Raw genomic sequence first — 14,733 nt, forward strand, 5'->3', positions numbered from 1 at the left:
GAGTTGTTCACGAACAACGAGCCAAATTGACAGCCCTAGGGCGGTTGCAGCGATGGAAAACGGTCGAGAGCGATAAGGAAAAGATGTTGAATGGGAGATGAAAGATAATCACCACCTGAAGACCAAAATACAGCTGAAGCACTATATGAAACCCTAGAATACAACCCTCAAAGGAAAGAAATGACATCAACGACTGTCTCGATACAAAACACACAAAAAAACTAAAAAACCTAATATAAAAGAAACACATATACAAGCCCTAGATAATTAGGATTGGATCCTCTTATGGTAATGAGGCGCAAAACCACAGTGGGGGTTCAATCGTCCCTCCCAGGTCTCGATCGGTTTGGTCCAGACAAAGAAAGCAATGGAACATTTCCGCAACTCACTTTTACACCTACGTCATTAGTATGTCCACTTTCACCCCTAGTCTTTGTATCCTCCAACATGCACTTCCTCTCTCAGCCTCATCTGATATTGAATCCTGAAGCATAGTAATTGATCCTCCTCTTCATTGAAATCATCGAAACGGGAGGGATTCAAATATTCTTCTTGCTCTGTTTGGATCTCGCTATCATGGTTGACGACTACCTCTCCATGGGTCCTTTTTCTCAATTTCATCGAGTTGTAGCACTTGGTGAAGTTACCGATTTTTCTCTTTCATGATAAACTCCTAATCGACGCTTTACATTTGTCTCCTCGGTGGCATGTTTAGGGTTTGTGTATGGGTAGGTGAGATATAGTGTATGTTTGTGATGTCGGGTGAGAGAAATTTTTTTGGTTAGATAGGAGGGGTTTTGGTAACACAAAAATATAACTAGTTACGCTGCCTTTAATAGAAAAGATACCGAAGTTAATTCAAACAACGAGAGGAAATCCAAACAACGAGAGGAAAGCCAAACAATATTGTTGACTTGAAATTTAGGGAAGTACAATACACAAACAAAAATAGAAATAGCAACAGACTCAATTCAAATGCACCTAGGTCTACAGGATGCAAGGGCGTTTGGTGGCTATGGTAGGCGGACGGAATGGTAACATAAAGGGTGGTTGGTGTAGGATTGTTGTTGGGAAATGGCAACAAACAACATAGAAGGCTATGGTAGGGAGGTAGGATGGCGGGGTAGGAGGGTTGTCATGAGATGGTAGCAGCCAGCAAGCATATCCAATTGGAAGGTTGAAGAACTGGTGTAGGAGGGTTGTCGTGAGATGGTAGTATGCAGCACGTGGGTGCGGCAGAGAGTTCGAACTACATGTGGTGGAAGATAGTACCCGACAGCAGCAACAAAGTGAGGCTCTGGCTTGGAAGGCAGGGGTTGAAGGGGTTACTAAAAGATAAGCGAATGTACTTTAAAATTTGAAAAACTGCTATGGAAGGGTTGTCGTAAAATGGTAGCAAGCAGCAGGTGGGTGCGGCAGGTAAATCGAAGTGCAAGTGGTGGAATATGGTGCACGGTAGAAGCAGCAAGTGCGGCTCGGGCTTAATAGGTAGGGGTTGTTATAAAACAACCAGAGAGTGGTTGTCCAGAAGAGTCGCAATTATCATGACTCAGTCTGAGGCTTAGAATTAAACAGTACACGTACAGACGGTCGGACGGTGAAAAAGTAAATTTTTTATATTCAGTTTATATAACAAATATTATAATAATAAAAGAGCCACTATAAATTAAATTAAAGTAATATGGTTAAATTATCTCATTTTGATTGTTCGCATTTTCCATAAATAATTTCTCTTCTATCATTTATTTTTTAATCAATTAATTAAAATTAAAATATTAACTTAAAATAACAGTGAACAAACTAAAATCAGTGAATGTTCATACTTCTAACTATAATGCAATTTAACTTTTAATAAATCAGTACAAAATATTTGATAGTTTATGAATATGATCGTTCACAATATTTCATAATATTTAAGATATTTATTGTATCAATAGCATATTTATATTACTTTATATATGTACAATCGTCATATGAGTGTTGTCAAAAAAAATACCAGTTGAGATACTTCAATATCAATATCATTTTCCATTTTAATGCACGATATTTCATAATATTCAAGATACTTAGTGTATCAATAACATATTTATATTATTTTATAAAAGTACAACTGTCTTAGGAGCATCAACTAAAAATTGAATCAGCTAAGATGCTTCAATAATAATATCATTTTTTATTTACGTGCACAAGTACTTTATGTTCTCCGCTAATAATATAAATAAGTAAACTCCGTCATAATCAATCATGCACATATATTCAGTATATATAGTTTATATCATTCATATGTGTATTTCATTCAATTCAATATACTCTGTATAGATAATGCATAATAGGAGTTGTCATTAAAATGTAAAATCATCATAATAATATGACCAATAAAAGAATAGAATATCTTTCAAAATAAAGCTTGGCAATTGAATTTCCAGGCAGCAGTAACTATCGATATGACCGATTAAAAAAAAATCAAAAGTAAGAGTACTCATCTAACTCAAAAGAACTCCTAAATTAATTGTTTCAATCAACCTTTTTCAATGAAAATCTATAATCGAACGAGTTAGGAATTATTATTAATTAATTATAAATCAAATTTAGTATAAAAAAATAATTTGCCTTTACTTTACTTTACTTCCAATGAATTATATAATTATTTTATTTTTTAGATCAAATAATATATTTCTTCCAATAATTATTATTCCTAATTTATATCAAATTGCTTTAAAGTATATGTTTAAAACTTTAATTAGCTCAAATTCATCATTCAATCTCGATAGTTCCCTAGCTTTAAAAAATAATAAAAGTTGATAAAAATTAATATAATTTATAATAATTAATTAAATAAACATAACTAATAATTAGAAAATATAATATTTATGGATCAACTTCCCTAGTACAAGCATATTCGCCTTTTTCTCTAACAATCACGTCCTTGACTCATTTTCTTCCTTTGCTCGCACATAGTAATACGCGAGTGTTTCTTCCTCCTTACTTCCTACGGTTAACTAGGGCAGGACTCTTCTTTCTTTAAGTTTGGCTAGGGTTTGATGTTCTCTTTCCTTCGACTTCAACACTGCTTGGCTTCGTCCCACAAAAGAATCGCCTCACCTTCTCCAACTTCACACAGAATGCACGCAGTGCTCGAAAGTGATGTTGGCGCTTCACGTCATGGCTTCCAATCCTTCCAATAGGAATCGTTCTCTTCCTGACAAAGACACGTGTGAGTTCCTTCCGCTTCTTCTTTCCTCTTTATTTCACTCTCTCAATTTCTCTCGGTTCTTGCCTCGGTCTATGTCTATTTCCTCCATCTTCCTCCCTTTGCATATATTTAAATCATATGTAGACTCCTTCACTTTGTTTCTGATTCCTGTAAATGAAATGCTCCGTTCCATCTGACGAACCATTGGGACCGGGCATTACAATAAAAGAGAGGGAAGATGGCGACAATGTGGGCAAGGTCACGAGAAAAATTAGGTCGAGGATAATCACCATCTCGGAACAAGAGACAACTAGAGCATCACTCGCCATTGGATACAACACTAGAAGAGAACATAGAAGGCGCCAACAGCAATCCTGGCAAGTAATAGAAACACAAAAAAAAATTGAAAAACCTAGCGACGAAAATCAAATATATAAGCCCTAGAAAACTACGGAGTGGCCTTTATTGAAAAGAGACGCCAAACCCTGTTGGAAGAGTCGGCCAGCTTTCTCGGATCTAGACCGGTTCGGTTCAGGCGACTGGAGACGCAAAAAAGGATCTCGCGCCCCTTACGTTCGCGTCAATTTGTTTGTCACAAAATGTATTTAAGTCAGGTTAAACTCTACACTATGTGAGGTGAGATATTGCAGCATAGGTTGAGAAGCTCAAAGTAGGAGAGCAGAATTTATGGAGGAAACATATTTTCAAGTCCTTAAAACCCAAAAAGGACAAGAAGACCCTTTTGTTCACTACAATTAAACAAGATGTGTGCAAACCTTTTCTTGTTACAATAACTAAAAGGGGCAATTACATATATACCACCTAATTCCTATTTATTTACATATATCTAACACCTAAAGATTATTTTTTATATTTAAACCACCCAAATCTTTCATATCACATCAAAAATACCAGCATAACCTTTAAAAAGTGAAATACATATTTACATTGGTAAGGTGGCTTGTATGTAAAAATTGAAATTTAAGTGTTAGATATATAAATACGTAGGAATTTTGTGGAATGTATATAATTTTTCCTAACTAAAATGGACTGGTAAAACTTGAGTGCCAAATTCACTTACGGAATTACAGTAGATTAGTGGATCATTTGTCCCATCTTTAAATATGAATAAGTTTAAAATGAACAGCATCAGAAAACATCACGGTTGAACCATACAAATCAACTTGACATTTAAATGTTTTTTATATGTTGCATTAATGGCCAACAACAAAACAATTTATTATGAAATCATCAATGAAATAAAGATTTCATTCAAATATGCCACAATCAAACCGCCATAATAAAGGAATTTTTTTTTTATAGCAAATGAATCTAAGATTATTAATTATTCAATGTATGTCATTGTAAGTCATGTTTTATTTTGGCACTCACAGAATTTTTGTCGTTCAAAAACAGGTCAAGAAAGAAAGCGGATCCAGAGTTCAAAACATGAAGGAATCAATGTGGTTAGCTTCTCATGACGCAAATGAATGGTCAAATTTGGCCATTCTTTCCAAAATCAATGCATTTCAACTTGGTCATAGAAAGTTTAAATTGTGTTGAACTTGAAGACTTTTTTCTAAACACATTAGGTGGCACTATGAGATTCGTATTAACCTGGTAAATATACGAAATGGTGTAGTCATTGAATCTAACAGCACAAAGTACAGTGTTAAGAAGTAGAGGGCCCCAGTGATAATTCATTGTATATGGTATTTCTCACTTGTGAATGGTAGTTATGCCTAAAGGTCAAAATGATGCACATGTTAAGGTTTTGTTTGGGACCACCTTTTTTTTTTTCTTCTAGTTTTACTTTAAGAACATGTTTTTTTTTTGATATTTTTTTTTCTAATTTCAAAAACAAATGAAATTATTTTTAAAAACGTTTGAAGCATATAAAAGTTATTTTGAGTATTTTTAAAAACAATTAAACAAGTTATAGCATATCAAACATGTGTCGTTTCAAATCAAAACATATACAAAAGAAAATAAACATAAAAAATAAAAAATAAAAAACAAAAATGATCCCAAACAACCACTAAGCATTTAGAAATATCATGCAAATGTACAAAGAAACCAAATAGAATTCAACATATAAGTTTAAACCTCATTGATATTCTAGCAATTACTAGTTAGAAGAATAGGATAAATGTGTAGATACATGAAAGCATCATTAGGGAACTTACGATCAAATAAGACAATAGAATCAACTCTAGCAGACTGAAGGAGCAAAGCGATGAGCACAATTGCTCCTAGTTTTCCATAAGTAGTTGTGGGCCATAGTGGATTAAGATTTGAGAGCATCTGAAGTACAAGATATGTATCAAAATTATCTAAAACTATTCGATATTTCTCTCTTACTATATTGCATAACCTTTAAGGACACACATAGGTAATACAATTGTCAAAAAATCGCAATCACAAAAAGTTTCCTCCAAACATGATTCCTAGAGATCCAGAAAACTTTTCTAATGGAATATTGAATAAAAAGAATAATCAAGTTATCTTAAAAAAAAAGTTAGGAGACGAAACAAGTAAACCAAGCAAGCCAATCACTATCAAGGGCTAGTCATCAAATTGGAATCAAATCAAATTTCTTATGCATCACTCATGCCTAAAACACTTTTCATGAAGGTGTTTGTTTGCATTAAACTCTAACCACTTGTAACATTCCCTTCCCCTTACCCGTACGAAACTACCAGCAATTTCCACAAATAAAAAAGAAAAAAAGTCAACACCCAACCCATTTTGTAGCCTAATCCAATGAATTACTTCATAAATTATTAGTGGAACATTAAACGAATGCTTCCCCTCTCAAGAATGCACAGACTAATTCAGTGTGACATTGGGTGAGTCTAAATTCGCTTGATGAATCTAAGTTCACTTGATGAATATAAATGTCTACTAACTTAATTTGGTTAAGGCATCAAAAACTATCAACTTCATCAATCTCACAAGTACCAAAAATCAATGAAGTGTCATGCATATGATTCAAGATCGTTTCATCATCATGCAAATACTATAGTAAGTTTTATTATGTTTAATTTGAACTATATTCCGTCGTATCATCGTCAATATCAAAGGAGTTATTAATATTTTCCTAGAAATAATAAGGTTGATGCATATAGTCATACCCAATCATCCCACATTCTAATTGATCATCAAAGTTGGCTTTTTACAAATCGTGGAATTAAAACTTTAGTATGCATGGATGTCATCATAATGATGCAGATTGTTCATAGATTTCATGCTCAATCATATAGTCCATCCCAATACCATATCAATCTAATGAGAAATCATGTTGCGCGCCAATTCTTCGTGCCCCAAAGGTGAAAAAAAAAATGTATTAAACCCAAAGATTTAAACCTATGCATCAGTTCCACTAGCTCAAAATCCCAATCTTATGTGGAGTTGGTACATGGGAATTAAAGTTCATGCTTTGATTATGCTGATGGTTTTCATGATGATGAACAATCATCGGTGATCGAGCATCTTGATGAGCATAACACACGGGTCTATAAGATTAATCCAATGCCTAAATTTGAGATCGTGCCCCGAGCCTATTATTGAGATTAATTTATCTTCCACTATTAATATTGTTGAGATCAAGAAATAAATCGAAATTTTGATTTTTATGTTCTTGAAAGATTCTTCTCTAGATATACATTTTTTTTCAAAATTTATTGAAAGTTTTCTCACCAAAGAGCCACAGCAATAATTGCCACAATCCTCTTTTCGGTATCATTCTTAAAAGGAAGTATAATGCATAATAGTATTTGAATTCAACGACATAAAATTCTATATTACACATACCTATGATACAATATGAGCTAGTTTTGTGGCCCTTCTCTACAACAACAACAACAACAAGCCTACATGAGTCCTTTTTCTCCATTATATCTTAGTGAGTGTCATATTTTATTTTAGTTCTAATAAGTTAAGAAAATTTTTTTATACAATATGCCCAAGTCTTTTTAGGTCTACCTCTGTCCTTCTTAAAATAAGTTGAATCTAAAGCATCTCTTCTCCTAAATGGATCATCAGATGGTCGACGTTTAATGTGACCAAACCGTCTAAGATGACTCTCACTGAACTTGGCTGCCGCCAAAGCTACACCAACCCTTTCACGGAAACATTTTTTTCTCATTTGCATTACACTTTACAAGAAAATTTTGGTAGGCCAAGAGGAGTTGATGCAGTACAAGGCATGAATCAAGTTTACTCAAGATTATTCTATATTTTCTTACAAGTTTAGATTTTATTACAGTTTTAATAAATTAACATTTAAGGATTACCTTCATTTCAAATCAAGAAATAGAAATTTTAGGAAGATTTAAATTTGAATACAAATAATTTTATTTTATTTTGTAACACACTTTCTATAAAGAGAAATTTAAGTGTTTGCATTTTGACAATGAATTATTTGAATTTAAAATCAAGATTCCTCACCTTAATCCTCCCTCCTCCCTTTATATTGTTTCATCATGGTTTATCAAAGAAATCAAATATTCTCCCAACCCTCTCTCTCCTTCTGAAAGTCTTGAAGGGACTCACTCCCCCCATTTTAGATTACAAATCTGCCCACTTAGCAGATTAAAGATGTTTCTACTTATCATATTATCTCTCTCCATATAATACTCTCTGTTTTATTTTATTAAACAACTCAAAGGACCCTAGCCATACGGTTATATGATTTTTGATAAACCAAATTCACCGCAGGCAAGGCATGAATTATACACAATGAAGCTTACCTACTAGTATGTATGTATGTATGTATATATATATATAATGCACAAAATGTAAACACGCATACGAAATACTAGTCAAGCTTGCATGAACAGGGATGAATCCTTGAATTAGAAGCTTAAAGATCATAGAAATATAAGTTTAGGAATTCCATTATATCTAAACATTACCGGTTAGAACAATTGGATAACTGCGTGGGTATGTGGAGGTATCATTAGCATCAACCCCTGAAGGATAGAATTCAACTCCAGCCGGTAGAACACACTGCAATAGCCAAACATATCAGAATGCTTGTGTAAAGATGCAATTTCATAAGGTACATAAGACAAAGAAATGTTGATAATCTGTGTGTTTGTGAGTGTGTGTGTTTTATCAAGGCTTGGTGAAGAATTGAATAAAGCTAATGAAAGTCATTTGAAAAATAAAAAAATGATGTGTGTGTGTCTATGTGCGTGTCTCTTTTTTATCAAGGCTTAGTGAAGCATTGAATAAAGCTAATGAAATTCATTTGAAAAATAAATTATACAAATCTATTTTTTATATGTAAGAATTGAAATGAGCAATTTGACATTCAAAATGTTTATTTCACTTCAATTATTTGATAAAGTTTCCCCATTTTATATTAAATTATTTTAGTACAATCGTATTTATCGTATAACAATAAGGAATGGATTGTGCTACCTTCACTCATCAATTCATTGCTTTGTCTCTATTAGTTCAGCTCCATCATTATTGTTTTGGACCTAGCTCTTGTGGGTCACTCGAGTGGACTAGCATTAAGCATGGACCATTTGCTTGGCTTTGGTTTTCAAAGTAGCAAATGCAAGCTCTCTATGGCTTACATGTAGGATTCTACAATCCTCCCAATCCATCATCCTCATCCATGGGTCATTATTAGTGGCTATTTTTGTCACGCAATAATTTTATTGCTATCGCCTCTCACAAACCATGTGAGTATCCTCAAGCACATTATGTGGATACACTTGAGAAGCAATCCACGGAAGTTAAAGGTTATCGACTACCTTTTAGGAAATGTTATGATCATTATAAATAAATAAAAACCTACTGTAAGTAAAGGCTAGTTTTTAGTATTGAATTCATTTTAATATTCCCCCTCCCCCTTTTGTATTGAGTGTCAGTTAGATGTGAATCTCTCTATTGTGGCGCAAGTGTGGGCCACAATATTCTATGGAACCCATTTCCTTGTGTTAAACTGTGACCAATTTTAAAATATAAGTGATTTGTTTTCATAATCATTTTTTCGAGTCATTGGTCAAAATACGTGACTAGAATAAATCAAAACTATAACAACTTGACTTTCGGATTGTGGTGTGACGCTTTGATGCTGACCAATGGTTGGTTTAATTCATCCTGAATTTCTATGCTAATTTTTTATTTGGGCAAGCATTAACTATTAGGGGTGTTTACATACATAACACGTAAAACATTGTTATTTACGAACTAGCACCCTCTTACATCCATTTTTTCATATTCTCTCTCAAATATCAAATTTCATGATAAAACCCCGACACTTATTTTTCATTTTTATCAAATTTTAAGTGGCTTGATCGTGAGGCGTAAATACGTTGGTTTGGTAGTCTAAAAATAGCACCTGGGTGCTAAATTTTGTAAATAACAATATTTTGGTGTCATGTTTGTAATTATCCCATAATTATATATAAACATATGATGTACTTATATATTATCAGGTTGTGTTAAAATATAGATTTTTCATATATGTATAAACACACGTGACATTATAGAATATAAATATTTACTTAAAGGTACATGAGTTTATGTCACACTTTCATTCATGATAATAATTATTTGATATTTTTTTTTTTCGTGCATTTTTTATTGTTCATATTGCATGTCTCAATTCTTTTTATTATTTGTGTTTTAATAAATAGTAGTTATTTAATGAGTTTGATCAAACTCACTCGTTAATTTTATATAGTTGATTGCACTCAATCACTCGGATGATCATCTACATTGGAGATGACTTTCCAAATTTATATTTACTTTTAGTATTTTCATTCGGTCATTGTATTTACTTATGGTATTTTCATTCAGTTGTTGTATTTCCTTTAGGGTCTAGGAAGTTATTTGTCTATTGTAATTTCAATCCTTTTTCTTTTTTTTTTCCTTTAGTTGTATCAGTTGTGGAACTTTTATTAATGAAATGAAATAAAATTTTCTTTCCTTGCTTATTTCCATTATCACCTGTATAAATATATCTACCTTTCGAGAATACAAAATAGGTTTACATTCTTTCATCATGACCTACATTGTTGGGGTGAACTATCTTCCGAACCTGGGGTGTGACACAAAATTACTCTTAAATACAGTTAGCATTCGGCTACAATCACATTTCACAGTTTTCTTTATTGTTCATGTTAAATTTCTGCTTTGCTGTACTATCTGAATAATAAAAATTCGCTTGAGTGACAAAAATCATGAAATGAGCCAGAAAAAAAAATTGATTCAAGAATCCTGTTTGGAGATATTTCCAGGAATAACTGTGGTATTCATACAGCACGGAAATAAAAGAGGAATCATAAAAAATATAATTACACGCAGCTGTAGAACATTGCAACCAATTACATACTTTGTTATTATAAAGAATATAAGGGATTTCAAAATATTTACACGCACCTGTAGAACATTGCAAAGTCGTGAATAAATGCATTACAACTGATGGACAAAAGACCCAAAAACTCACTCATAACTCCCTTACAAATAATTCCAGCAACTCCTAGATTACTCCTAAGACACCTGAGCAAGAAGGTTGCCTACGGATAGACTACAATTCGAGCTCATTGTATGTCGAGTCTCAGCAAATATTGCAAATTTACAATAAATCAAACTCCCATACGCATGTCGCGGAATGAAAGTAGTTACTCTCGCCGGGAGAACAATATCAAAACAATATGATTCCCAAACTCTGGCAGGAAATTTAGAGCTAACTCGCTGACAACAAAGTGGAGCACACAATATACAACCATAATTAAGTAGAGAAATCGAAGGGAAAACTACAAGAGCAAGGGAGAGCATACCGTTGGAAGCTGGGGAGGCGGGGGAGGGTATAGGGAGTGATTTGACGGCGGAAACTGATCGAGGAGAGAAGGCATGTACATGATCCCCGTTCCTTGAAAACCCTTGATTCCATCGAGGGTTTGGATCTCCGGGCCAATACCGCAAACGACGAAGTACTCGAAAATTCGGGACGCCATTGAACGTACAATTGGAAGAAGATTTCACACCTTCCTCCTCCTCTTTCTCTTGCCTATAAGTTTCTCGATGCTATTTCCAAGTCCCGAACATATTTCATACAGGAAAAAAACCACCGTCTTTGCAGCACCGATCTTCTACTGTGATCGTCCGAGCAGCGGATCTCCGGTTTCAGTTCGGAAATGGGAGAACAGGGGCATGGGCGTAGGAGATTGGAGGAGGACAGATCGCCGGAGTTGGATCTCAATGCCGAGCCCGCCAGCGAAAACTCAATATACCATACTTCGCTTCGCTCATCGGGCGCGACGGCTAGGACCGGTTACAAAGACTGGGTGAATAAACGGAAGTATGTGACACAAAATTACATACATACCTTCAGTATTTAGGGTTTAGAATTTTAGGATTTAGGATTTAGGATTTAGAGTTATATTTATAACATTGTAAAATTTAATATGCATTTCACTTCTAACATATAGTGAAACTGATATTTTTATGAGTTGTTATTGTTTAATCCCTTTAAGATGTATAATGTTGTATATTCTATGAACTCATTCGATTTGAGCGAGATCTTGCGAAAGTGATAGAAGAAAAAATGGGAAATTTTTAGAGAGAGAGAGAGCTAGAGTCAATTCCTCTCTTTCTTTCTCATTTTATTTTATATTTATGCATCCTAGAGTTTATGAACACCTTCACTGGTCTAAGAAATTAAATAAAACGCTAGGTTATATGCTCTATAATTCAATGCTCGAGTAGATTTATTGTTGATAATTTTTTTAGTGTAGTCGTCGCGTGGTCAATAAATGGTTTCATATGCGATGTTGGATTGTAATTCTCTTTCTTTTGCCTCAATGAATTGTTTGTCGAGCTCAATGATATAGTTAAGTAGCTATCAACGAGCTTAGTAGAAGGATTCAACTAGTACATTTGAGTTTAGATAAAGAACTCGGGAAATGGGAGCGAGCTTGGCAGAAAGAACTCGCCTGAAGGCTTAAGCTGAGCGAGGCCCATTGAAGAAACTTGCATGAATGCTGACAAGTTCATGAGGTGCTCGTGACTTGTGAGATCCTTCTTGGCGGCAAGAAACACTATAGTTTGTCAACTCGGCTAATGAGTTTGATTGGCTTAGTCAGAACCAGATCATTTAGTGCATGGCCAATGGGCTCGATTCAATAGGTCCACGAGGCTAATTTGGTATTTGGGCTTTCTTATTGCTTAAACTAACTTGTTTTTTTAGATATATATACATGCATGATTATAGGGATGAGAGGATCGTACCAAGTTTTTTACCTTGTCAAGTTTGTCTCGAGAAAGGCTTACTCATATTTAATTGAAATGATGTTTTCCACCACCAATAAGCTTCATGAATTATGTCTTGAAGAGTAGTCACAATAGTTTACAGGCGAGCTCGTACTTTTCTTTCTCTCGAGACTTGAAAGCTATGCATGCAGGGAGTAATTGTGAAAACTCCTAAATAACTATGAATTGTTTCTCATTCAAGGGTCTTTACTTTTTAGGTAGCATAAGTGACTTTCTTTTATTGTGACCCAAAATGGGATATAAGAGGATTTCTCTTTATCGAGTTACCCTAAACAAAAGTGCATGTTTTTTTATGGATGGTGTGACTAGTTTTAGTCATTAGGAGATATCTACCCTTAAGGGATGGTGGAATGGAACATGAAAAGTTCAAGACTTATCAGTTATGGAAGATGTATTGGTATTGGTTCATTAGGTTATTAGATAATAACTATTAAATCATTTGAAATAGTTACCATTTGAACATATGTTATATTTGTCAATACATCAGTACCTAATCACAAAAAAATATAATGTCAATAACAGCTTAAGAAAATTCAGCTTTCATAAGAATATGTTTGTCGTGTTAACTCCGATGTGATATTTGGTAGTCATGCAAGTCCTTATAGAGATTTGTAAGTCATAAGCTTTGTTTTTTTTTTCCTTCCCTTTATATTTGAGAGTTTATGACTAATTTGATCCTACCTCGGTGGAAAATTTTTCCAAGGAAAAGATAAATGTCTCCGAAGAAAGACTGAAAATAAAGTATGCAGTGGAGGCTAAAAAGAGGAAAGCATTATACAGGTTCCTATAATAAAAAAATAAATAACCGGGGAAATGGGAGTTCAAAACCTGTCAAGCTGAAAGAAATGTCATGTAGTTTTATGGGGAGCACAACAACCCTGATTATGGTTTTAGAAGTTGATCTAAATGAAATGACTCTAAGAGAAGTGTCTGTCTTACCATTCTCATATCCTTCTCCCAAGAAATCTGTCGTTTTTGCTCCTAAAGTCATTGTTGAAGGACATGTTTCTGACTCCTGAACGACTGGAGGGGTTCCAACAATGATTACTCCCTCAGAACTAAGTTATGGTAATTAGGCATCAGTTTTCTATAATTTTATTTCATTTTAATCAATGATTTATCTAATGTTTTAATGCATTATTGAAGAGAACTTTGTTAATCAATGACGTGATTTCAATTTTATGATAGTCGGTACACCTAAAATATATAGTTTTTTTATACCTATTTTTTTGAGATATTGTGTTTTAATAAAAGGTATTTATATGTTTTTCTTTGAAGTATAATCAAACAGATGAAAATTGGTGAAATGAGTAAAGCATGATCAAATTTGTAGTAAAAATGAAGGTGTGTTGAACTGAGGCGCCCAAGCGCCCAGGACTGACACATACGCGCCAGTGAAATAGAGAGAACTGCGCCGAAGCGCCAAGTACCTTACGCTTAGGCGCCAGAAGTAGTAACTTGATGATTCAATGAATTTGGATAAATTTTTTAAAAGGTGTTTGAAACAACTCTTGGTGAAAACTTGTGAAATAGTTAACGGACACAAAAATTATTTCAATTGGCTTTTGAAAGGACGCAACTTCTAGAAGATTCATTAAATGTGGACACATTTTGAAGAGGCACCAAGGCACCTTTTGGAAAATTATAAAAGAAGACTTGGATTGAAGATCAAGAGAGGATCCATCCAGACCCAATCCCACACGTCGCCGCTGCCGCCACTTTTCTTTTTATTTTAAGTTGTAATTTGTATTGTAAGTGAAGGAAGAGATTCAAAAGAACTTCAAGACTTTGGTGGAGAGGATTTAAGATAAGTTTTTATCTTTGTAGCTACATTTGATTTTAATTTAAACTTCTTGTTTGTGTGCATAATTTATACTTTCAAACTTAAGTGTGGTTGTGTTTTCTTCATGAATTCTAAGTAGTTTTCTTTATGTTTTTCCTCAAAATGACAAGTGATTAAGTATTGGATGGAAGTTGTGTGAAGTATTAGTTTTTAATGATGGAAGAAGTAGTGATAATTTTAAACTTCGTACTTCATCCACTTCTTGATTTAGCTAATTAATGTGTTAATATTTGTCGTGAGAACATGTAAAATTCGAGATGGTATTATCTCGGTCTACAAATGGTAAGAATCACATGAGATTGTATGGATGAGAATGTAATTCATGTGATTGAGTGCAAATAAATAAGAAAATAAACTTTGAAGGGTGTAGAATTAGAGGACTTTAGAGTTACTGGCTAGAGCC

General features: G+C 33.9%; 1 protein-coding gene across 3 annotated transcripts in view; it reads right to left on the minus strand.

The window, feature by feature from the left end:
• Positions 1–11,506, minus strand: part of LOC110039438 (DENN domain and WD repeat-containing protein SCD1) — a 149,499-nt gene extending 137,993 nt beyond the window's left edge. For all 3 annotated transcript variants that reach the window (XM_020744493.1, XM_020744492.1, XM_020744494.1), the window contains exons 1-2: positions 10,996–11,506; positions 8,110–8,203 (exon numbers count right to left, since the gene is read on the minus strand). In XM_020744493.1, the coding sequence (XP_020600152.1) occupies positions 8,110–8,203; positions 10,996–11,172 (271 nt within the window). In that variant the 5' untranslated portion in view covers positions 11,173–11,506. The remainder of the gene's footprint in view (positions 1–8,109; positions 8,204–10,995) is intronic.
• Between the last annotated feature and the right edge of the window lie 3,227 nt (positions 11,507–14,733).

Source organism: Phalaenopsis equestris, unplaced genomic scaffold (genome assembly GCF_001263595.1).
Source record: "Phalaenopsis equestris unplaced genomic scaffold, ASM126359v1 Scaffold000002, whole genome shotgun sequence".
NCBI lineage: Eukaryota > Viridiplantae > Streptophyta > Magnoliopsida > Asparagales > Orchidaceae > Phalaenopsis > Phalaenopsis equestris.